Source organism: Marmota marmota, unplaced genomic scaffold (assembly GCF_001458135.2).
Source record: "Marmota marmota marmota unplaced genomic scaffold, marMar, whole genome shotgun sequence".
In the NCBI taxonomy this organism is placed as follows: domain Eukaryota; kingdom Metazoa; phylum Chordata; class Mammalia; order Rodentia; family Sciuridae; genus Marmota; species Marmota marmota.
Window position 1 is genome coordinate 13,928,874 of NW_026000016.1, and position 26,572 is coordinate 13,955,445.

The 26,572-nt window shown below is 43.6% G+C and overlaps 1 protein-coding gene across 1 annotated transcript in view; it reads left to right on the top strand.

Moving 5' to 3' along the window:
- The window catches only part of Frmd4a (FERM domain containing 4A), a 574,514-nt gene extending 557,244 nt beyond the window's left edge, over positions 1 to 17,270 (top strand). The window contains 6 exon segments of the mRNA XM_048809187.1: positions 388 to 625; positions 1,453 to 1,620; positions 2,894 to 3,159; positions 3,162 to 3,668; positions 6,211 to 6,307; positions 14,002 to 17,270. Of these exon segments, the coding sequence (XP_048665144.1) occupies positions 388 to 625; positions 1,453 to 1,620; positions 2,894 to 3,159; positions 3,162 to 3,668; positions 6,211 to 6,307; positions 14,002 to 14,104 (1,379 nt within the window). The 3' untranslated portion in view covers positions 14,105 to 17,270.
- The last annotated feature ends 9,302 nt before the right edge of the window (positions 17,271 to 26,572 follow it).

Sequence of the window (26,572 nt, forward strand, 5' to 3'; positions counted from 1 at the left end):
CAAAAAAAAAAAAAAAAAAAAAAAGAAAAGAAAAAAAGTTGCAATATAATAAGTGTTAACTGCATTTTGCTGTTTGGTATAAAGCAAACATCTGTTAATGGTCTTGAATAAAATTCAGACTTTATTCGTTTCTAATAAAAATGACACCTCTCTTCCCATTTAATTTTGTTTGAAGTTTAGGCTTGGTTGACTCTGGCTTGGCTTGACTTGGCCTCATTGTCTTGGCAACTGGAGGAGAGTGATGAGGCCAGCCTGAGTGAAGCAAAGGTGTTATTTGCCTGTGCGCCTCCCAGGTGCTGATGTCGGTGGCACTGGGGTGGCAACAGTGGTTCAGAGTTTGTGGAAAGGATGATCCATGCTCAGTTCCTCTGTCTTTTCTCTGTGCAGAAGACTCTCAGGTCACCAGCACAATATCCCCCTTACAGTCTCCTCACAAGGGACTTCCTCCTCGGCCACCATCGCACAACAGGCCTCCTCCTCCCCAGTCCCTGGAGGGACTCAGGCAGATGCACTATCACCGCAACGACTATGACAAGTCACCCATAAAGCCCAAAATGTGGAGTGAGTCCTCTTTGGATGAGCCTTATGAGAAGGTCAAGAAACGCTCCTCTCACGGTCATTCCGGGTGAGTCGGGTAGTGAAGCCCAAAATGAAGTCACTGTACACATCTGGACAGAATCCAAGAGCTATTCCAAATAGCACCCACAAATCCCAAAACTCAATCTAGTTCCTCCTTACAGGGTTGCCTTTCAGCAGTGCTGTTCTCACAGCGCCCTCTGCTGCTGACCCTCCTGAGGTGCAGATGTTATCCAAAGGGTTTGGCTTAAGCTCAATGTGTTGGCAGATGGCTCTAATGTTGTTAAATTCCACAGGAATTAATTAGGAAATCTTAGGCAGCACTCTTAAAAAAAAAAAAGGCAAATGAGAGTCCACTCATAGGAATTCCAAAGTGGTTCAGAACCCTAAACCATCTTCCAACAGAATTCTGGAGCCAACAGCTGTAATCTGAGCTGTACATTATCAGCTCATTTCTTGGCTAATACTGTAAAGAGGGTTTTTTTTTTTTTTTTTGGAAGGCATTTTTGGTCCACTTCTCTGTTTTTCTCATTTCCCTTAATTACACCCTATAAAGCTCCAAGTGGGTGCCCCGACAGGTATTTGTCTCTTGGAAAACAAAAACCATAAGGAGAGGGGCTTCACAGAATTGTCACACTATTACGAGAAGGCGAAGGAGAGTGTTCATGTCACATTGCCTGCAGGTGTGGGGCGAAGGGACAAGGCCCCCCACCCACTGCTGGAGGAAAGGCTGGAGACCACAGTAGAGGCCTGTGGGAGCAAGGGCGGGAGTCCTGGCAAGCTCTCCCCACACCGAGATCCCTGTCCAAGCTAGTCAGACTGCTGGGGAAGGTTCGGCAGTCGGGAAGGACCAGCATGGCTTCCTTTGTCTTTCAGCAGCCACAAGCGCTTCCCCAGCACAGGAAGCTGTGCTGAAGCAGGAGGAGGAAGCAGCTCCTTACAGAACAGTCCTATCCGCGGCCTCCCGCACTGGAACTCCCAGTCTAGCATGCCATCCACACCAGACCTGCGCGTCCGAAGCCCCCACTACGTCCATTCCACAAGGTGAGTCCACTGGGCTTTCAATCCACTCACCTTCCTGGACCAGCCCTTCCTTCAATGAAGCATCCCTGGCCCGATTAGCCCAAATGCCAGGTGAGGTAGAATAAGGCCTGAAACTGTTAGGCAGGTTCTCTCTAAATGAAGCAGAATACACAGCTGGCAGCAGTGAGCTTACCTTAGTGTAACTGAAGTTAGAGACCACTGTCCACACGCAGTAACACGTGGAGACTACTGGAGAATCCCCAGGCTCCCAGAGACAGTCAAGGAGGACTGAGCTTTACCAGTGGAAACAGAGGAAGGACAGGATGCCAGGGTGGCCTAGGAAGAGCAGGGACCAGAACAACTGTGTACTGATGGGAAGGTCTTCATTTGATAGTCCTCATGTATCTTTTTGCCAAGCCCTAAATTTATTTGGTACTTCCTTTAAGGCCTCAAAATGTAAACTTGTGAAGAGCAAAAGAAACAGGCAAAAATTAGGCTTTCACGAATCGCACATTCATTTTCTAAAAAGAAGCAAAACCAGGTTGTGGAAAGCCATTTGGTGGAGGCTTCCAGTTCTACCTTAGTGACAGAACAAGAGCTCACTTCTGCCGGTACATGGCCAAGGTGAAATTTCACCTGTAAATCCCATCATTTGCCCAGTGATACTGATGGATAATTATAGTGTGAACTCAAATAAGCAGAATGAATCATAGACAAAGTAATAGTATAATTCGCATCATACATTTTTAAGTGTTTTGGTGTTCCATGGATCCTCCACTTTAGCATCTTCACAGGAAATGAATATCCATTTATGTGAGTTTAATGGTAACATTTGGTTAAACCACATGAAAGGGCTTCTGTTGAACTTTTTTTTTTTAACTTACAAGAGGGTTATAAAAGGGTTTAACATAATACTTAAATTAGTGATTCTTCGGTATTGCCTGTATCTACAGAATCCTTTCCTACCTTTAAAAAAATATTTTAAAGCTCAGAACGTAGGAGGAAGTCCTTGTGTGAGTCCTAGCACAGTCCCACCCCCAACTGGGAATCAAAGCTGAGACTCCTGGCCCCACCTCCAGGTATCAGCAGTTCCCTATTCAGGTGCGAACTGGGGAAGCACGTGGATTGCTAGGGCAACCCCGCCTAGAATCCCAATTTCCTAGACTTCCTTTGCTGGGCCCTCTGAGCCTGCGTGTGCTTTGTGCCTCCAAAGTGCAATGAGTGGAGGCGTCCAGCGGCCTCCTTGGCACTCTTTCCCCTAGAGACCCCAGACCAAGCCCGCGTCTCCCCGCAGGTCGGTGGACATCAGCCCCACGCGACTGCACAGCCTCGCACTGCACTTTAGGCACCGGAGCTCCAGCTTGGAGTCCCAGGGCAAGCTCCTGGGCTCGGAGAACGACACGGGGAGCCCCGACTTCTACACCCCGCGGACTCGTAGCAGCAATGGCTCAGACCCCATGGACGACTGTTCATCGTGCACCAGCCACTCGAGCTCGGAGCACTACTACCCGGCGCAGATGAACGCCAATTACTCCACTCTGGCCGAGGACTCGCCGTCCAAGGNGCGGGCGGCGGCGTGTACCTGCACAGCCAGAGCCAGCCCAGCTCGCAGTACCGCATCAAGGAGTACCCACTGTACATCGAGGGCAGCGCCACGCCCGTGGTGGTGCGCAGCCTGGAGAGCGACCAGGAGGGCCACTACAGCGTCAAGGCGCAATTTAAGACCTCCAACTCCTACACGGCCGGAGGCCTGTTCAAGGAGAGCTGGCGTGGTGGCGGAGATGAGGGCGATGCGGGCCGCCTGACGCCGTCGCGCTCGCAGATCTTGAGGACTCCGTCGCTGGGCCGCGAGGGCTCCCACGACAAGGGCGCGGGCCGCGCCGCCGTGTCGGATGAGCTGCGCCAGTGGTACCAGCGCTCCACGGCCTCGCACAAGGAGCACAGCCGCCTGTCGCACACCAGCTCCACCTCCTCCGACAGCGGCTCGCAGTATAGCACCTCCTCCCAGAGCACCTTTGTGGCGCACAGCAGGGTCACCAGGATGCCCCAGATGTGCAAGGCCACGTCAGGTGAGAGGGACGGCCGGGTGATCTGGGTGCCATCTACCAGGAGGTCCCCTTAGACCTCACAGTGGGGAAGGAATCATTAATTCTGGTCACCTTGCTGTCAGATGTAGGAGACCTGCATCTGCGGGACTCTCCCATTCTAACCCTGGTCTTGTGGAATAAAGGAAATCTGACCTTCCATAGTGGACTGAGGGGCAAATCATTCCTCCAGCCACTTTCTTGTAAGGACAGACATCTGAGAAAGTTATGTGAAGTGGTTTCTCAGAATTTATCCGGCCAAGGCGCCTCTTTATACCCCTGCAAAGGAAAGTTGGGTGGGGGATGGACTTGGATCTTGCAGCCTAGAGGTTTCTGGTAGTGCCTCCCAGGTGGGGATAAACTGGCTGAGGAAAGAAGTGCTCTGTGCTCTGTATTTGACATGGATATCTAAATGAATACCTCTTGACTGCTCCTGGCTTTCCCATTTCAATGTTATGATACAGCCACAAAGTAACTTTTATAAAGTGCTCTCAGTCCCCTTTATAGTACTACTGAAAACTTCCATAAACTAACGTTTGCTTTATATTTTTGTACTCAGAGCACTGAGCAGTACTGAATAGAGTAAAAATGGAAGAAACCATTCTTTCCATTAATAAGTTTTAGAAGTTACTCTAAGAAATAATAATGGTAAGGGCTGGTGTTGTGACTCAGTGGTAGAGCACTTGCCTAGCACATTTGAAGCACTAGGTTCGATCCTCAGCACCACATAAAAATAGATATTGTGTTCATCTATGACTAAAAAAAAATTTAAAGAAATAATAATGGTGATAATAACCACTACTGGTCCATCAGTGACCATGTGCCTCATTGGTCATATACTCATTTGCATACTTGCACCACTCATAAACAGGGTGACAAGAGGTTCTACATCCCCCTGACTTGTAGGCAAAGAAAGTGGAAGAGGATTTTGAGATAGAAGTGATAAAACTGCAAGAGTAAAATGGGAGCACAAACAGGAGGAGCTCCAAGTCAAGGACTGACTTGCTTAAGTAGGAATAATAGTGGGGAGGATCATCTTGGGGGACTGAAGGAGATTCTTGGAGTCTGGAAGAGACCAGGGCAAAGTGGAAGAACTGGTATGCCAGGCTTCTGCATTCTGCCTCCACATCCCCCAGTGGCTCAGTTATTAGGGTACATTGGTCATATGAGAAACTTCAGAGACCAGAATAAAAATGATTGCAGTAATCACAAGCGTGCCATGGATTCCAACATCCTACAACTTTCTTCATGTTCCTTGGTCTGTAAAATTGACCCAGTGAAATTTACCATTGATTTCCCAGGCAAGTTTTGACAATGGACACATTACATGTACAATTTAGGGCATGATTGTGCGTGACCCTTAGTTCTGGCAGTTTGTAAATATCAGTGGGTAGGCATGCTTATGTTTTCTATCAAAAAATGCAGTGCCCATCTAGTAGATCTGCTTTACTTAAAGAGATTAGGTAGATCTTTTGGAACATATTTTAGGCTCAAAACTTTTAGGAAGCTGTGTTTTAGCTTTTTCAAAACAGACCAAAAGATTTGACTGGGACAGTTTTAGAAGAATAAAAGTTTATTTGGGGGCTCACAGTTTCAGAAGTCTTGGTCCATAGATGGCCAATTCCGTTACTCTGGGCCCAAATCATGGCAGAATGGTGTGGTTAAGGAAAGCAGCTCAGGATATGGCACCAGGAAGCAGAGAGATGGTCTAAGCTCAGCTTACACAATATATATCCCAAGAACACCCCCAGTGACCCACCTCCTCCATCCTCAACCTACCTGCCTATAAGGGGATTAATGTGCTGATTAGATTAAGACTGTCATAACCCAATAATTTCATCTCTAAGCTTTCTTGCATTGTTTCACACATGAGCCTTGGGGTGGCAGGGGAGGGGGAGCAGGGGATGCCTCATATCTAAACCATAACAAGCTGTATCTAAGGTTGACTGAAGAAAAGGATTCCATTCCCAGGAAAGCAAAGCATACATCTAAGTAGGATTTACTCCTGCTGAATTCCCCCAACTAGACTTGTGTTGTCCACATCAACAAACTCTCAGTAGTCAGATTTGGATGAGTAAAAGTTCTGCCTGTTTTGAAGGGTACTAAAATAGCAAATGGTGAGCCTGAAACAGCAGAGAGAGCAGGCTCGGAGAACTTTCTGGAGGCTCTGTCATAGAGGGGAGCATCATCTCTATCTCTCTGCTTTCCAGAGAAAGTTCTTTCTGCACTAGCCCTGCCCAGTTCTCCCTCAAAAGACTGTGGAGCATCAGGTTGAGACCTAGGAGTCTGAATGGAAATGCATGGTTTGGGGGAGAAAATGCAACAGGGGGATACAGGAGTGGGGGCAACAGAGATGTTTCCCCACTGTGACTGCCATCGGGTCACTGAGACCCTACTGTGGGGTCATGTCCTGCATCCCTGCTAATTGTGACCCCTAACCATTGAGGTTGCATAGTCCAATGAGTCCTAAGCACCCTTATCAGGTCTGACCCGTCTTCTCCATCTTTCCCATGTCACCCACATACAGCTGCCTTACCTCAAAGCCAGAGAAGCTCAACACCGTCAAGTGAAATCGGAGCCACCCCCCCAAGCAGTCCCCACCACATCCTAACCTGGCAGACTGGGTGAGTTCTCCCTCCAGTCCTTTAACCTGGCTCTTCTTCCAGGTTCCTGACTTGTCATCTGTGTAAGGTCTTAGTGACATAAAGCTATGTCATCGGAAAACTGCTTCCTTGCCAAAGAAGCCCCATGACTTGCTGTCACCTTCTGCCCTGCCTCATGGCCCTCTTTTAGGAGTGAAGTCAGTGTGGTCTCTTTTAAAGTAGGTAGTGATCCCCAGGACAGGGGAGGTGGAAGCAAGTAGGAATGTATTTCTTTGGTCAGGATTCCAGACAAGATTTGATTTGGGTTTAGTTGATACCCAGGCTGACTCAAAATGCCAGGCAAAAATGTCAGAGGGGAACCAGGTGCAGTGGTACATCTGTATTCCCACCAACTCAGGAGACTGAGATAGGAGGATCACAAGATTGAGATCAGATGGGAATTTAGCAAGACACTGTCTCAAAAGGAAAAATAAAAAGGGTTGGGGATGTAGCTCAGTGAGTACACCTGGCTTCAATCTCCAGTGCCACGAGAGAGAGAGAGAGAGAGAGAGAGAGAGAGAAGAAGAGTTAGAGAAGGCCCTGTGGTATACACAGGCCAGGTGTTTCACATGCTTCTCAGTGTATTCATTATCTTAATAACAGGATACATCTTAAAAAACAGGCATCTGTCCAGGCCAAGCACTGGTCAACAAAGGGGATTGGGCACCTTGAAACCTTTAAATAGAAGCTGCCCATGGCAAAATATATGCAACCAGAATTCAGCTCCTTTTGTAGCTTTAAACATAGGCCTAGAGTGCTACAATCTGAAGCCAGTAAAGCTGTCATTATCTACCAGAGGTCCCATAGGTACAGGTAACCTGCTTTATGCTTCACCTGCTGCCTCCCCTGTCTCCTAAGCCATTGTCTCTTAATATTTCTTGGTTAGAGGAGCAAGGGGGTCCCATGTCCAGTTTAATCCACAGTTTATGGCTTGCTGGAGCATTGGTGAGGATGTGTGGAAAGTTTGACCGCCATCTGTGAGCTGAATCACAAGAAAACCAGTCTTGGCATTGGCTCTAGTGGCCAAGTCTCAGACCCCCGTGGTTGGCATTTTTGTTGCTGCCAGTTTATCTGTAGTGACTTTATGCCAGGCTTCCTGGAGCCTTGGTTTTGATGTGGAGAGGCGGAGCTAACACTTATTGAGTGCTTGCTGTGTACTCAAAGGCTGGGAGCTTCTTCTAACGTACATGTGCTGCACCCTGGCAAGGAGAAGATCTGGATCTATTGATTTTACAGACTAGGCTCAGAGAAAAGAAGTACTTGGCCCAAAGTCACACAGCTGCAGCTGTGACCCCCAAATCCTGTCTTTTCTCCACAATGCCAGTGGTGGAAAATGAAAAATTGTCTGAAAATGTGGACCCTCTAGACCAGCAGCGTAAGCCTCCCCTGATTTGTCAGAAATGCACATTCTTGGGCTCAAGGGGAGCTTGCTGAACTGGAAACTCTGGGGTGGGCTCTAGAGACTGTGTTTTTTAACAAGCACTCCAGGTGGTTGTGAAGCACACTCAAGTTTGACACCCACTGCTATCTCATGCTGCCTCTCATTCCTTTGGAATTAAGAGACTCCATAATCCCAACTACAGTGTTCTTGTGACCATTCCTACTTATCAGCCTTTTGGCAGTAGCTACCCCATCTTAATTACTGATCACTAACATTCACTTCCATGACACACTCAGCCCAGCTCTAGCCTGTATCTAGACAGCCACTGCAGGTCTGAGAGTGCAAGCATGTCCCCAAGATTAATTCGGGAAAGAATGACACACTGTATACATGCCTCCAGTGGCTAAACCACCTCATTCAGATAGGGAGCTTTCAGATCTCAGTATGCCTCTCTGGATCCTCCAAAGTTTCTGGATCATGCCCAGTCTCACCTCTTCCAAATATATTATTTTGACAACAGGCTCTGAAATTCACAAGCACTCTCATATGCCTACTCACGTAAGTTGGTCTTGAAATGTGCCTGATTCACCATATATAGCTAGTGAGGACTCAAGGAAATTGGAAACAAAAAGATATTTTGGTCCTGAAATAAACCACTTTGCCAGATTGAGCCACATTATCATTAATGAATAATATCAATAATGGACAATAACATATCACTAATGATGTGAAAATGAGACCATGGGTAAAATGTACCAATGCCTGCTTTCCTAACACAACTAAAATTATGGGGACTGAAAGTTCTGCATGACTCCTTACTAACACTGGGGTGTACAATCAGCGGGTCTTTCCAAGGTATTAATAAGCTACTAATCATGTGCGTGTCGATTCCTCCCTTTAACATGACCTCTCTTCTCTTCCTCCTTCTGCTTTCCTTTGTTCAGAGAAGCAACAGAAAACTCGCCCATTATGGATGGGTCTGAGTCTCCACCTCACCAAAGTACTGATGAATAGAGGTATCGTAAGGGGACGTTTTGTTCTTACTGCCCGTGAGTTCATGATCCCAGATGTACTACCTCTGTGCTGTCTTCACACATGTCAGATTTTCCAGAAGGAAACATCTGAGTGGTGTGGAAGCCATTGTTTTTATGTCTTATTTCTAGTTACATGTGAAACTATTTGTTTATATGTTTGTTTTTATGTCAGATGTTGGGCATTCCCAATGCTACTTCCCAGAAAAGATCCCCACAGTATGTTTTAGACCTTCCCAGGCTCTAAGTACATACAAAGATCTGCAGAGGTTTGTACTTCCTTAGTAGTCAGCGTGTAGGAGAACAGTGTCACTGCAATTTAAGTTTCAAACCATCAAGGGCAGAGTGAGCTGATCCAGAAGCACCTGAAAACATCACCCATAATTGCATTCCAGCATTCTCGAGTGACAGCTGAGTGCTGTATCAGATGCTGTAGAGTCCTGCTTTTCAAAATGTAATCCAGAAATTAGCATCATCCTTATCACTATGTGGAAGCTCATTAGAAAGGTCCCTGGGCACCACAGGACTACCAAATCAAATGCCTGTTGAAATTTGCAAAGCGCTGCTACTATGGACATCAGGTAGACAGTGACACCTGAACCTATCCCTAGACCTGGGGACCTTAAAGTCTAATTAATTGCACATCTTTGAAATTAAATATCATTTCAAGTGATAACTAAAAATATAAGAACACCATGCAAAAGTGAACAAAAATATTAAGTTTATTAAATTTAAAAAAAATGAATGTGGACCATATTCCAGGAACCTACAGTTCCAGAAATTCAAGTTAAAATCACAATTTGAAAATCTGTTAGGAGGTAAAGGGTAAGAAACTGCCACACTCACATAGTAAGTGTTCTAAAAGTTAAAATGCTAAAAGGATTCAGAGAGGAGAGGGATCAATTTTGAGCGAATGGAGATGCTCTGTGAGCCCAGATTGCAACAGGTGGGGGGGGCTTAGTTGGCTGGAAGCAGAGGGAGGCCATTCTAAGGACACAAACCCAGGGGCAGAAACAAGAGGGGCTACTTGGGCAACAACAGAGAGTCTCATTTTGCTGCAGAGAACAAGAACTTCTGCCTGAAAAGTAGGTTAGGATAAGATCATGAACAAAGTCAAGAGAGAAATTTGGAACAATTTTTACAGTGGACAGATGAGGATTAGGAAAGCAGGCGCTTTGCTCCTCAGAGGAAGGTGGGCACCTTTTCCTCTGGTGCCAGAGAAGAGACTGAAAGAGCCAGTGATGTCATAAGAGCAACATTCCTTCAATACTAGAGGGACAAGACCATCTGCTACAGTGATGGAGGTGGGAATGGCAAGAGAACTTGAGAATTAAATAGGACTGGAAGCTGCTGTGGAAATGTGATGTGTCAGCTTGAAATGATAATTAAAAAAAAAAAAAAAGAAAGAAAGAAAAGAAAATTCTGAGCCTCAGCACATGCCCAGTCCAAGTAAGACAAGGATGCTCTAGAAGGCCTCTTCACCCTGGCTTTGAGACACCTGCAGCACTGTTCAGCAGCCCAAGTGTGTACTGCCAGTTGGTTTTGTAAGTTAACCATATTCTCATTTATTAGAAAGATATGGAGATAAAGCATTGCTCAACACTTAGTAAGAGATGAAGATAAGCCATTGTTGAAATGTACTTTTATAAAATCTATTTATAAAATTTATAAAAGTCATTTTGCTGAATGAAATTCCTCCCCCCAAGATTTTGTACAGTACCCCACCCCCCATCTTCCTATGTCAAGCAGTTATAGTCACAAACTCCACTGAGATGTGGGTGATGGAGGCTCATGAATTCACCAACTTCCTTGACTTAGCCAGCCCCTGGCGGGCCATGCACCCCTGTGTGTCTCTTGAGTTTAACCACTGGGAAGGGGCATTTTTGTAGTGGAAAGCCCCCTTGGGCAGAGGGCAGTGGTGGGCATTAGCAGACTCAAGAGTTACCACTCCCAGGACCCTTGGTGGCCAAGGGTATTGCAGGTCTAGGCCACTCTCCTGGGTAACATTAGAAAGATCCCCTAGGATCATGAATGACTCACTTAAATTTGCCAGGGAGACCTATTCAGTGACTCCCTGTTGTATTACCTGTGAAGAATAGCTGCTTCCTAACAGTCTGTTTTGTGTTGTGCTTTCTTGGCATGTGGTATTTCTTGATTTCACTGAATCTGTACTGAATGAGAAGAATGGCTTGTCTGAGCTCCCAGGACCAAGTCTCTTTTCAGTTACATGAGCAAAAGATACCAAGATATTAAGCAATATTTGTAGCTTTTAAAACCACTTACTAGATAATTCAGTAATGATGGGGGAGTCACTAAGAAATAATCTATGTAAAATATCTAAGGGATGGATGGTATATTTTTCTTCCAGCTTTATTTTATCTTGTTCTCTCTTTTATTCTTTTAGTAAATAAATTTTAATCTGAAAAGAAAATGTTCATTTCAGACCAGTCACAGTCAACTTTTTCTGGGATATTATTAAGTTCCACCCTTCTCAAGAGCAGGCATAGGACAGGCCAGTTATTTGCATATTGTGGCACTTTGGGAGCTATGTGGGGACCAAACCTCCAATCAAATGGTGGGCTCCCACCCAGCTTCTCCCATCCCACCACCCATCATTCAGATGTTGCTTGGTCTGTTTTATGCATTGGGTTTCTAATAAGCTAATTAGCTAAGCAGAAGGATCCTACAGTTTTAAAAAACATCTGATGACCTCCCACGTGGAATGGGACGCTATGATGTAGGAGCCTTCCTGGTGAGCCACAGGAGAGTAATGTGGTCCATCCAGGAGTTAGACTGTGTCTTCACAGACAAAATAAACCCCTGAAGGAGCCCTTAACAACCTGCTGCCTTATCCAAACACTACTGCTTTGAACTCAGTGGTCTTTCCTTGAGTCTTACGATCAATATAAAAAGGACGTTTAGTTCCTCTGAAGCAGATTAAATTGTGATAAAGGTCCTTTGTATTGTGATACAATTATTACTCAAAAAATTTTAACTGTAACAGTTTCAACCAGAAACTATGTAGGATCCAACATACAAGAGATTCAAACACATTTTATACTTTTGTTAATAGGCAATATACTGTTTGGGAAATTCTGGGTGAAACAAAGTAATGCAGAACTTCTCAGAGCTTTTAATATGTGTCCACATACATTGCAGTTCTCTGAAAGGCTGAGTCCACAAACTTATTTGTCCAGGGAACCTTTTATTTCCTCAGAGCATGTCACAAGTCTACTTTGAAAAAAACTGGCTGAGGTGATTCCTTTTATCTTATGAAGCCACTAAGGAAAATTTTGTCCTCAAGAGATTAGGATCACATTTTTAATCAGAAACAAATTTCTGTCAAGAGTTTAAGAAACTATATAAGTGCCAGTATTAATTAGTTCATTTGAAAAAGAAACCAATGTAACAAGTAAATAAGAGTGTATACTGGCTGATGTACTGGGAAGATGAAGGTAGGGTGGAGCCAGGGCTCACAAGCTCTTTTTCCCTCCGTAACTCTGCTTCCTGCTCCTGTTACTTTCATTCGTAGGAGGAAGTTGACATCCTCATAGTTTCAAAGCTGCTCATTCCTGCTTGGCCATCTATGAACCAGTAATTAGTTGGAGGGCTGTAACTGGCAGACCTGTCACATGCCCACCCCTGGTAGGAGTGGGGGTGGTGGATTGTCCCCCAAGGAGCAGCACGTCTCCTGCAGGGCCCACAGTTAAACAGAATTAACCTGGTGTATTTCCAGAGCTCCAAAGCACAGGACACGTGAAAGTACACCAGTATGCTCACAGATGGCTTGGGATTTTTCTAGCTTTCATGGATTTTTCTTTTTTTAAAGACCAAATGAGAAAAATTTACAATGCATAGAATGCTTTCTTCCATTTGTTCCTAGAGAAGTTGGGAAATGAAACAGAAAAATGAGAATGACTGATTATTCTCAGTGTAAACTGGTTCATGAGGCAATTTGTTATTAAGATATCCTTAACAACATGCCTATAATCCCAGCTACTTGGCAGGCTGAGACAGGAGGATCTCAAGTTTGAAGCCAGCCTTGGCAACTGGCCAAGACCCTATCTAAAAACATAAAAGGGGTTGGGGGTGCAACTCAGTGATAGAGCACTTACCTAGCATACGCAAGGCCTGAGTTCAATTCCCAGCACCACCACCACCACCTTAAAAAAAAAAAAAAAAAGATACTCTTTAAATTCACTTTTCTTTGAACTACATCAGGTTAGGTCTCTTCCTGTCACCCATCCCCACTATATCCCTAGAACTGGGCATGGGAAGATGAGCCAAAGGGGAGGAATTGAAAAGCTAGTTTAGGAGATCTGGAGAGAGGCTTTTCCCTAATAATGATCCCTAGAAATGACCATGGGTGTCAAACATATCTGTGTGATCTCTTCTTAACAGTTAAGAATCATTTCTACCCAACTTAAATAGTAATGCCTATCTGAAGTACTTTTTTGGAAACCTTTTATTTCTTCTATATACTTTCCTATATACTTTGTTTATCTTTGGTGCTGGGGAATCAAACCCAGGGATGCTAAGTATGCTCTCTATCTCTGAGCTACATGCCCAGCTTCTACTATATATTATAAGTGAGCACTTTTTTTATAATCACAAAAAAATAGATGATATTCAGAATAAGCAGTACGGATTTTAAAAAGACATTTAAAACTCAATTTAGAGTATCACCTTAATCTCACTACAGAGAAACCTGGCATTTCCATTGTCCTTCCAGGTCAGCATAAAAATCTCCCACCCCCAACCCCACCCCAAGCCCAATGGAAGATAACCCCGAGACTATCATGCAGGAAGAGTCATCTTAAGGAATATGGCCCAATGGCCCAAGGGGCTCTGGGCCTTGGCTGCACCTGAGAATCACCTGGGGGAGCCTCGAAAGCCCCCATCACCCACTCACAACCAGACCAATTCTAGCAGCTCCAGGTGGGGTCAGGCAGGAGTACTTTTGGGTCCCTGGTGATCACCCTGATGATTCCAGGGTGCAGCCAGGCTTGGAAACTACCATGTTAAGTATTAATTAGCTTGCATTTTCCTCTTTCACAGATGTCAAGTGTCAGGAGGTTACGTGGACCCTTTTGGTCTAAGTGTTTTCTGTATACTCAGCTCTGTTGAGTGCATCAGGCCTCACTTCTTCTAAACAGGGAAGACTGACAATCAGTTGAGGGCCTCCATCAGTGGACACATACCCTGATGCAGGCCCAAGTGCCACTCCTCTCTAACCATCTCATATCCCTTCTTGGACCCCACAGGGGCTGCAACGACAGCTGCTTCCTGGATTCCTCCCCCTACCCAGAACTAGCTGACGTCCAGTGGTATGGGCAGGAAAAAGCCAAGCCCGGGACCCTCGTGTGAGACAGCCCCGGCCTGATCTGACCGCCTCGACGCCATTCTGAGTCACCTCACTGCCTCTCATTTGCCTTACCCAGACACACTGTCACCTGCACCAGCTTCGGTCCTCAGCACTTTTTTTCTCCTGTCTCCGCAACCCCTTCACCCTCAAAACCTGACTGAGGAGACATTCTGGAAGGTTCCGGTCCCACTGTGTGTCCCCTGGCTCTCTTGCCCAGAGAGAGCTAGTCAGCAATCCTCAATGGCACCTTGGTGGCTTCCCCTCCTTGGCAGCCCCCAGGCCAGGAACTGTCAGGGAAGCCGACTGGCATGAAATTCCTTCAGATAAGTAGCATTGGCAGAGAACAGGAAGATTTACCCACAGAAGGACTATGAAGCTGCGTCCAGCCTGCCGCCTGTAGGCCAACCAAGCACTTCAAGAAGAGGGTGCCTCGTGGGGATATTCAGTTGACACCTGAAATATTCCTAATAGAGCTTGGGAGGGAGTGTCTGCGGGGAGAAGTGAGGAAGGTTAACACCCCGAGATGCACCAGAGGATCACAATCAGTTCTACGCTGCCAAAGAGAAACAAATAAAATAATTACATGCAAACAGAAATAAGAGGGGCCAAGCGGAAGACATTCTTTCTGCAATGAAATTTCTTTTAGAATCTCAACTGCTTCTGCACACCACAGTGTAAGTCAACCATTTGTAAATCACGTCCTCTGACTCATCACCCTTGACAGTCCACTTCTTCCTCCGTGAGAGCCTGGAACCCTAACCCAATGGCAGGGTGAAGATGAGGGAGTCTTGGCTGGCCTCCCTGACTCAGAATCTCCATCAGTCTGGACATGAAGGAAAACAGACCCTCGGGGAGGAGCAGAGTGTACAATTAGCCTGGTCTGAGAAGGGGGCTCAGCCGAAGCCCGAGACCCAAAGCTGCTTTCCTTTGGGGATTTGTAGTAAACATAAGGTGATAATTGCCAAAAGTGGTTCTCTCTCATTAAAACGACCAGTAAAAGTGTAACCTATTTTTTTGCACAAGGTGTTTCATTTTTTCTTTTCTTTTTTTATGGGAAACCAAGGGAAAAGCACATTGCAGTCCATTCAATGTTTAACTGTTGTGGCTCATTTTATGTTAGCACTTGTGTGACAAACAGCTCAGATGCGACTTCTCCTGTGTGTCACTTATTCAAAGAACCCAACTATGCCCTTAGGTAGGAAGATTTTCCACATGTCTACTAGCCAGCAGGCAGAGCAGGGTTGAAAAAAAATCAGCTCCCAAAGGACCTTGTAACCTACTGCAGAATCAGTTACCGTGAAGCACTACCTTTGCCTGCAGATACCAAAAGAGGAAGAAAAATAACAGATGGGAGCTGCCCGTTTACATGTGTTTTGAGCTATGCTTAATACACAACCAGAAAGCCATCAATCTTCAAAGGCCTCAAAAATACTTTTATAATAACTAACAAGTGCACAATCTTAGTTGGGTTACTCAAGATGGCACAAAAAGGTCACAGAGGTGGTATGCTGTGCTTGTTGGCGCCAAGTGGGGGTGGGGTGGGGGTGGTGTGTTCTTCTTTGTAATGACTTCCTATTGGAAAGGCATTTGACAGCCAGGGACAGGAGCCAGGGTGGGGGTGGTTTTTTGGGAAAGCAGAACTAAAGTTAGCTGTAGTGTCAAAAGAAAAAAAAATCTTCGTTTTTCATGTATGTGTAATCCAAGAATAACAATAGACTCTACCAGACCAGGAGGGTAAGAATGGACACCAAAATGAACTGCTCCCTCTGCCACTGGGAAGAAGTGGAAGTCAAGTGGAGCGTCAGGTGGGGACCAAGCAGGCCACAGCCTCTTCCACTTCTCTGTGCACGATCAGGGCCCCAGAGCCCACTGTGCATGACTAGGTTGGTGATACCAGTTTGCAGAAGGGATTGCTGTTTTCAGAACACTTAGGGGTAAAATTGCAGGATAAATAGAAACTAGTTAGGATGTTAATGAATCTGGGGCTTGACTGGGTAGGAGGAGGTATTTTAATTGTTTTTGTTTTGACGATTAGAGCTACAGACAGCATGTTTCTTTTAAGTCCCCCCACCTTCCCTATTTGAAAGCAAACATTGGGTCATTTTTTATTTTTCCCACACGATAGATGAATAATCAGACTGAATTCTGTGCAACAGGACAAGTCAAAAGAGAAATGGAAAAGGGGACGAGTAGCAAGGTTACAGGTGATATAACATGGACGTGGTTTGAAATCAAGTCTGAAGTAAATTGGATCAAGCTTTCTAGGCCAGTTCAGTTATAAGGAATAAGAGGCAGAAATTCTTCCAAAAACTTGGGTTACATTTAGATTTGGGGGGCAGAGAGGAAAGGAATGGGAATAGAATTACAGTTCTAGCAAACATCCTGAGAGTCTGGTAGTAAAGACAGATTAAGTAAAACAGGTTTTACTGTTTAGCTGTGTTCAGTTGATACAAAATGTTCATAACCGTTAGTCCTTTGAGACTGACAGGATAATCGTCAGTGTGGTGGGAAACGCTGTAGTGATTATATGCAAGCACTTGGATACTCTTTATATATCCCTATTTCTTTAAAATAAAATATGATGAAATACAAAGTCCCTGGTCTGATAAAAGCCCCTATTGGATTTTTTGGATACATGTAAGAAATTGCCTGTTTCAGCCAGAAGACTGGTGAAGACACATAAACCAGACTACGTTGTGAGCCAGGTTGTTTTTTGTTTTGTTTTAATTTTGTTATATGCAGGTGAGTGTTGAAACTGTTAAAATTCCAATTTGTTTTCATTCAGTATTAGTTTAGTTCTAAATATAGCAAACCTCATCCAGGTGCTATCAGACGACCAATTACTGCTTAGTTAACTAGGTGTAAAGTTTTACATATACATTAATGTCAATAGTTTATTACAAGTTGTGTAAAATGGACTCTAGTTTAATAATGGGGGGAAGAGATTAGGTTGCTCCTGAAACTGACTGTAGAGCATGTAAAATGATTTTACTGGATTCTGTTCAACTGTAATCAATGAAAAAGATGTATGTTGTAGACAAAGTTGCAGAATTAAAGAGAAATCTGCTTTTAATTTATTCTTTTTGTATTAAGAATTTGTATAGTACCTTTACATTTTGCAAACCAGTGTTGTCAACACTTATTAAAGCATTTTCAAAATGAAAAGACCACAGTTGCCTCTTGGAGATTTTGTTTCTAAGTGAGACATGCTTAATCATGATCTAGAAGTGTGGAATGCAGGTGCCTGTGGCCCCAGTGGGCTCCCTTTTAAACCTCAGTCTATGTGAGGTATTCTTGTTGGCTTACTGAATGACCAGCTTATTGGTTTATAAGAGGTGAATTCCCTCTTACCCGTTTCCTTCTATAAATTATACAAGGTAATGTAGTAAATCATGTGTTTCTTCTACTCCAAATAGGATTTGAGATTAGTGATCACTCTGTGAGGGCACTATTTCAATACTGGTATTACTGTTCACCACAAAGAGCTACCTGTGTGTAGTAAACACTGCCATGTGTACTGTCCCCCCCACCCCCGAGGGTAGTCCACGGCAGAACAAACTTGGATGGGGAGGCTTTGGGGGATCATTTTTAGTCTGTCTCCATGTTGCCCCCAGTTTGGTGCAGGATGCAATGAGCCCATCCAGCCCCCAGGGACAAAAAGCCCCACCTATGGAGAATTTATGGTTACAGGCTGACTTCAGTAGAGACTTGGCTGCAACGGCATCCCTGGCCCTAAACCCACAGGCATCTCTTCACTCACAGGAAAACAGGGAGTATGGACTCCAGGAACACCCTGGATGGAAAGCTAGACTACTGGTCACTAGTGCAGCTGACCCCTGCCTAAAAGAAAACGATCTATTGAGACTCTCGATCTGTCTGGAAGTGAGTGGAAGAGTATTTTCCTCTTCCCAAGGCCTTCTAGCTGCCCAAGGAAGAGTCTGACACTTCCTTCCTCAGGAAGTAAACAGTGTCTTGCAAGAGTCCACACCCAGAAGGGAATTATGGCTGTCTTTTGCATGTAAATGTGTCACAGCTCAGCAAGTAAGTCTGGACTCCTTCAGCTCTGCTGAGCACACGGAAGCAGCCCGCACACAGAAAGACAAGACTGCTGCCATTTTCCACTCCTTCCTACCTTTCCACAGGCCTGGCCCTCTCTCCTTTCTCCCTGTCACTCCCTCTCTCCCCCTTTCTCTTTTGTCACCTTACGTAGTGCCAACAAGGTAATTTCAGACAGTTACTATTTGGATTATTAGAGAACACTAATAACTAGAAAGGGTAAAAAATAGCCAGCTCCTGACTTTGGCTTGGAATATCAGCTCAAGAAAGCTCTTGTGTAAAATTCTAAGAGGAGTATAGGAGCCACTGTGGAGGGCTGGCAAGCAGGCTGGTGCCTCCGTCAGAGCCCCTGCTGTGCGCATTCTGTACAGTCCTGGTCCTCAAGCTTCCTGCTCCTGGATGAGAGAAACAGGCCCCGTTATCATGTAAAGGGAAAGGCCATGGTTATCAGGAGAAGGCAGAATGGTTCTCAAGGATAACACATCTCCAGTGTGCAGACAGGGGCTTTCACAGACCAGGGAGGGTGGGGATGGGTAGAGAGCCTAAAGAAGGATGACCTCTCTGCCTTTCCCAAAGCCACACTTGCAGCAAAGTCACCACTTACTCAGGCAAGAGCTGAAGGGCCTGAACTGTGATGCACCAGAATAAACAATGCGGAGGGCAACTAATGGGATCCAGAGGTTGAGGACCACACCGAGTTTGGTTTCTAGCAGAAACCCATTTTTCTCTTCCTAAGATTGTATCCCCATAAACTAGTAGATTCCTTATTTCTTCATTCACTCATTTTCTCTCCAACCATGCTTTTATTCCCTCCACTCCACCAAACTCACTCATGTTAAGGTCAATTCCTAAAATGCCAAATTCAACAGTAATTCTTTGTTGTCATTTTCTGTGACCTACCAGCAGTATTAGTTGAAGTTAATGTCCCTTGCTTCATTGAAACGTGGATTCCAGGACACCAGGTTCTCCTCCTAGCACAGTCGGGGTCTCCTTTTCAACCTCCTTGAGTTTTTCTTCACTTCTCTGACCTTGGAGTGTCCCAGGGCTCTGTCCTTGGACTCTTCATTATTGACAATTACTCTTTTGTAGCTCACTCCCATCTAGTCTCAAAAATTTTCTATGCCATCTATAAGCTGATGATACCTCCACTGGATCTCCCCTCTCTGTCTTGCACATCTTTCTGCCTACTCAGCATCTCCACATGGATGTCTATTAAGCCAACATGTCCCCACTGAACTCCTGACCTTCTCTGCCAAACTCTTCCTCAGCTCAGTGATGGGCAACTCCAACTGATGTGGTTTGGATATGAGGTATCCCCCCAAATAACTCCTGTGTTGATGCACAAATGTTCAGAAGTGAAATGATGGGATTGCAATAGCTATAATCTAATTAGTCTACCCTGCCTTAAATGGACTAACTGGATGGTAATTGTAGGCAGGTGGTGGGTGGTAGAGGAGTGCCCTGGAAGGTTCATCTTCCCTTTACACTCCTTCCCTCTACCCTCTCTCTGCTTCCTGGCCACCATGAGGTGAGAAGCTTCCCTCTGCCATGCCCTTCCAATGATGTGCCACCTCACTTTGGGAGTTGGCTGACCATGGACTAAACCTCTGAAACTGTGAGCCAAAATAAACTTTCCCTCCTCTAAGTTGTTCTTGTTGGGTGTTTTGGTCACACTGACAAAATGCTGACTGACACACCAACTTTCCAGTGCTCAGGCCAAAAAGCTTGGATTCAACCATGAGGGCTCTTTCCTCCACACCTGCAGCAAACAAAACAGATGTGTGTTCTTTGCCCTTGGGAGATTTATATTACACTGGGGGCAAAAGGAGGGAGCAAATAAAAAGTAGATATATATATTAGGAAGTGATAAGAAAGCAGAACAGTATGATATTTAGTCTATGACAGAAGGAGGAACAACTTTTCCTCCAAGTCAGGCAAGAAAAGATGGTAGTAAGTTTGAGGTAGAACTAGCACTTAAGATTGCCTCCATATTCAACCTGGAGTGAGAAAAAGGAGGGGAAGCCACATCGAAGTGGGATGTAAAAGAGGTAGCACGGTTGGGTCAGGATAGATCAGAGTCATGAAACATTGGAAGAGCCATCAGAGAGAGGCCAGCTGACACTGGACGCTTGGTTGTGGGTCCCTCTAGTGGTGCTTACAAGCCAGGATACAGGAGGAGATGAACTTTGGAATGATCTCTGCTTGAGTTGTATTGTGAGGTATGACCGAAAGAAGTGGACATGAGGAGAAGGTGCTAGTAAGACTAAAATGGTGATAAAAGGATGCAGGCCAATTGGAGAGAAAAGGGAATCTAAGAAGGTACTGACAAAGGAAGCAAAAGGAATGAATGGACAAAATGGCTCGAGGAGCCTGAGTAAAAGCAGTAGGGGGATAACAGGGAGCAAGGGTAGGACTTCATAACCAGAGAGTAGGTAGAACATAAGTTTCCCATAATCTTCTAGTTAATCCCCAAAGAGGTGGGGCCACATGATTTACGGGAAAGGGCCACACCCTGTGTTGATGAATGCTAGTGGAAAATCCATCTAAGCCTGAGATGGCTTGGAAGGGAACCTGGATCTTAGGCACCATTTTTGGGAGCTAAAAATCTGATTGTATCAGGACACCAAGACCAAACCAATTATTTTAACAGAGATAATCGAATTTGAATGTTAACAGACAGTGAAGAGGTGAGAAGACAAAATGTGGGCACTGGAAAAAAAGACAAGAGTCAAAGATTATTCCAATTTAGAAGCTTCATGAAGGCACCTCAAGGCGCTGCGGTCAAACCTCTCAGGAGTGGACACCACTCAGCAGGTGCCTCAGAAGCTCTGCAAGCACCTACAAACCTGAGGAGGGGTGCCCCAGCAGGTGCTATGATCTCTTGAGTGACACAATAATGCTGCACATTGGAAGCCACTGTTCTTTCAGGAATGAACTGTCACTGCTATCTGTGGTGCCATCCTTAGGAATAGGGAGCAAACAGGAAGGAGCAGATTCCTTCTCCTCTCCTCCAGGTTCCAGTCTTTTTTATTCCTGTTGCAGCCAGCAAAGGAGAGAAGTGGTCTGCAGTCTCCTGGCAAAGCAGAGTACAAGAGTGTGTTTGGAGCTGAGACAGCAGCTTCACAACCAGCACACGTGACCAGATCCGGCCCTCCCCTCACGAGACATAACTGGTCAAATGTAAAGTTCCTAATCAAAGGTGAGCAAGAAGGCTCTAGAATTTCAGAGACCTCTAAAATCTACTGCTAATTTTCAATTAAACAAATTGTATAAAGGACGAAAAATACATGTATTTTGGGGCCCATGTGTAACGTTAGTTTCTTCCAAGGAACTGTAGTAAGAACAAGTCAAAGCATATCAAACTGACTTTCCCAAAATGAGAAATCAGAAACATCCTCTTAGACTAAGAAAGTAATTTTCTATGGGAGACCAACCTCACACGTGACCTAGTCACTCCCTGGCTGGGTGATTGAGGTGTTAGGCAGCAGCCATATGCTAGACTGCCCTGCCCTTCTTGGGTTCAAGTGATGGTGTCTTTGTGCATGGGTGTGTCTTCCTACAGCCCCATGGGAGGAGCTATGCTCACCTGTTCCTTTGTAATATTACCCCTTGCCCTGTTTGGGATAGAATGTTCCATGGAAATACCCTCTGTGTGTCCCCTTATCTTACTGTGCCCTTGGGTGTGGCCTACCTAGGTGTCAGTCAATCTGCTGACAGTGGACATCATGAAGCTAGACTCAGCCCCCTGAAACCTGACCCCTTGCCTCATTTGAATGGCTTCTCCTCAATAAAAGGAGTCAGCAAGTGTGAGCTCCGTGCGCGCATACTCTCTCTCTCTCTTTCTTCGGACCCTTAAGGTCAGAGGAGCTGTCACAGCAACCCCAAAGAAAAAGGTATTTCTGCCTCTTGTGTGGTTATTTCGTGCAGCCCAGTTCACTGGAGTGACCCCTGAGTGTTTTAGTTGTGAACAAAACCCGGCAATTTTCTAGTCTAAGAGATTTGATAAGCAAGTGGGAGAACCACTGAGCTCTAATGGAGATTTGAAAAGTACACAAGAGCTAGGTGCTTCTGTCCAAAAAGATGAGCAACTAAGAATCTTGATAACAGTCCAGAACTCCTTTTGGCATGTACTCCATACCTTTTTGTCTTTGAACTGCCTTTATTATGTTTCATTTATGGCTTTTCTGTAAGTAAAATCATGTTGTACCAATATCCACAGAAGCAACTCAAGTGAATGCTTAGTTATATCTGAGGAGCATGAGGCACTGTTGGATTTTTTCCAATTTAGATAGATATGACCTCAGAACATAACACATTTGACAAAAGTCTCATTGAGTTTGAAGGCTAAGACATTTGAATTTATATGTATATATAACTTTAGGGACTGAATTAAACAAATATAATAGAAACTCATCTGTAGTTTATCCAATATTGTTCATGAGGCTCGGAAAGCAATTGTGATGGTTCATTTTATGTGTCAATTTGACTAGGACTTGGGATGTTCAGATATTTGGTTAAACATTATTCTGTGTGTATCCATGAAGGTGAGATTTAGATTTGGATTGGTAGTATGGATGGGTATCATCTAGTGTGCTGGAGGCCTAAATAACACAAAAAGTGGGGTTATGCTACGATATCAGTCCTCTCCTGCCTTTGGCCTGGAACTTAAGCCATCAGCTCTCTTGGTTTTCAAGTCTTTGGACTTAGGAACTTACACCATTGGCTCTCTTGGCCCTTGGTCTTCATATCACTGAATCCAGGCTGGAATTATCAGTCTCTAGAATGCAGATGGCAGATAACGGGACTTCTCAGCCTCCATGATTGCATGAGCCAATTCCTTCTCTCTTTTTCACACACACATATGCATGTTCTATGTATATCTCCTATTGGTTCTGATTTTCTGGAGAATCCTAATACAAGTTTTGTACATTGATTCCATGATGCCATCAAAGAACAAGGCTTTATCTTCAGCTCTGCCATTTTTACCACATCTCTCTCAGGATGGCTGCTAAGCACTGCATCAAAACTGCAGGGGAAGAGTGAAATGGGTGTGCCTGCTAAGTCTCTTACTCTTAGAAAAGCAGTAGTATTTCTGAAAGTCCCATCAAATAGACTTCTACCTATATCTTGCTGGTAGAACCATATCATATGGCTAACCCCAACAACACAAGGTCTTATGAGAGGAAATAGCTTTAACTGTACATTACTCTGAATAAACTAAGGTTCTGCTACTAAAGAGAATGAAAATATGGTAAGCAACTAGTGATGTCTACACCATACCTATATGGCATATAACCTGAACAGCAAAAGAAAAACAAAAACAGTCAAATCTTCAATGAAATAATCATCTTATAAAACTAAAATTTAGCAGACAGTGCCAAAATTCACCTGATTTGAAAATAGGAACTTCACAAAAGCTTTTATACAAACAATCATTGAATATGAAAAAGGTACTCGACTTTATTAATCATCAAGAAAATGCAAATTAAATCCACAATGTGATACCATTATAACCCACCAGAAGGGCTAAAAATGGAAATGACAGATGTATCAAGTGTGGCCAGATGGAGAATAACAAATTCTCAAATCCTGCTGATGGGAGTGTTAATTGGTTTAAGACCTTTAGAAAATTCTTTAACAATATCTTCTATAGCTGAATATATTCTACTGTATACCCCCAAAAGTTTCATACTTTAGTACATAATCTATAAATACTTATATTTGTAAAAAAAAAAAAAGTGTTTAAATGTTCATGCATAAAAGGAAACAACTCACATGTCCATCAACAGAACAGATAAATTGTGAGCTATCACAATGAGAATGAAAACCACAACTACACACAAGGATAAAGATCAAGAAACCCTGAACTGAACCAAAGAAATTAAACAACAACAACAAAAAAATCAAGTCTACAGTCTGATTCCATTTACAAACAAACTTTTTTTTCATTAGTACATTATAGTTATACATAATACTGGGTTTTGTTTTGACATAATTATACCAGCATGGAATATCATTTGCTCCAATTCAGTCCTGTTCCCTTTCCTTCCTCCTGCCCATTCCCTTTATTCCCTTTCCTCCTCTGTACTGGTCTTCTGTTTGGAGGTTTTTTGTTTTGTGTTTAAGTAGTGCATTACAGATATACATGAAAGTGGAGTTCACTGTGATATATATATATTCACATTTATACATAAGATAGTTTGGTCATTTTCATTCCACTATTTCTCCCTTTTCTAGTCCTTCTCTCCCCTCAATTCTCTTCCTCCACTCCACTGATCTCTCTTGTGTTTTCATGGGATTCTCCCTCCTTTTTTAAATTTATTTTGTTCCAACTCTTGCATAAAAGAGAAAACATTTGACTCTTGACTTTCTGGGTCTGGTTTATTTCACTATGTTCTCCAGTTCCACTCCAGACCAGCTAATGCCGTAATCTCCTTCTTCTTCACGGCTGAGTAAAACTCTACTGTGTATACATACATTTTCTTTATCTATTCATCCACTGATGGCCATTTTGGCTGGTTCCATAACCTGGACATTGTGAACTGCACTGCTATGAGCAATGATGTACCTTTATCACTATAGTACACTGATTTTAGCTCCTCAGGATAAATGTCAAGGAGTGGGACAGCTGAGTCATATGGTGATTCCATTCCTAGTTTTTTGAGGACTCTCCGTGCTGCTTTCCAGAGTAGTTGCATTAATTTGCAGAGCCGCCAACAACGTATGAGTGTACCTTTTCCCCCACACCCTCACCGGCATTTACTATTATTCATATTCTCAATAATTGCCATTCTGACTGAAGCAGGATGAAATCTCAATGTAGTTTGGATTTTCATTTTTTGCTTGCTAGAAATGTTGAATGTTTTTCATGTACTTGTTGGTTGTTTGTATTTCTTCTTTTAAAAAGTGTCTGTTTATAGTTCTTTTGCCCACTTATTAATTTGTTTGAATTTTAGTCAACATGCAAATTTTTAAAACAGGCAAAACTTACCCAGTGAGTGGCTACTAATAGGAATTAGATTTCTTTGTGACAAATATGTTTTAAACTTAAGACTATGACCATAGTACTACAACTCTGTGAATATTACCAAAAAGTCACTGAATGCGTTAAGTGGGTAAAAATTATGGCATGTGAATTATATAGCAATAAAGATCTTTAAATTAAAATGTTAGAAATCAGGTCCATGGCTGACTGATTAGAAAGGGGCAGAAGAGATTTCTGGGGATTTGATAACATCTTTTCTCATTTGGGTACTGGTTACTTTGACAGTTTACTTTGGTACTCTTACATGTTATAATTGAATTAAAAATTTATATTAAGAAATGTAATCTAGTGCTACCTACGCCTTGGGATATTCATTCATTCATTCATTCATTCATTCATTCATTTGACCCTGCATCTAATAGAAGAAAAAGTAGGCCCTAATGATCTCCATCATGTGCGATTAGACCCAACTTCCTATAGCACAAGAATTAAAATCAAGAATCAATAAATGGATGGATTCAAACTAAAAAGTTTCTTCTCAGCAAAAGAAACAATTTGTGAGGTGAATAGAGAGTCTACATCTTGGGAGCAAATTTTTACTCCTTACACATCAGATAGAGCACTAATCTCTAGGGTATATAAAGAACTCAAAAAGCTAAACACCAAAAAAACAAATAACCCAATCAATAAATGGCCAAGGACCTGAACAGACACTTCTCAGAAGACAATATACAATCAATCAATAAATATATGAAAAAATGTTCATCATCACTAGCAATTAGAGAAATGCAAGTCAAAACTCTCACTCCAGTCAGAATGGCAGCTGTTATGCATATAAACAACAATAAGTGCTGGTGAGGATGTGGGAGAAAAGGTACACTCATACACTGCTGGTGGGACTGCAAATTGGTGCAGCCAATATGGAAAGCAGTATGGAGATTCCTTGGAAAACCGGGACTGGAACCACATTTGATTCAGTTATCCCTCTCCTCAGTCTATCTAAAGGACTTAAAAGAGCATAATTCAGAGGCACAGACACATCAATGTTTATAGCAGTACAATTTACAATAGCTAAACTGTGGAACAACCTAGATGCCCTTCAACAGATGAATGGATTAAAAAAATGTGGCATATATACACAATGGAATATTACTCAGCAATTAAAGAGAATAAAATCATGGCATTTGCAGGTAAATGGATGGAGTCGAAGAAGATAATGCTAAGTAAAGTGAGCTAATCCAAAAAAAACAAATGCCAAATGTTTTCTCTGATATAAGGAGGCTGATTCATAGTGGGGTAGGGAGAGGGAGCGTGGGAGGAATAGACAAATTCTAGATAGGACAGAGGGGTGGGAGAGGAAGGGAGGTGGCATGGGGTTAGAAATGATGGTGAAATGTGATGGACATCATACCCAAAGTACATGCAAGAA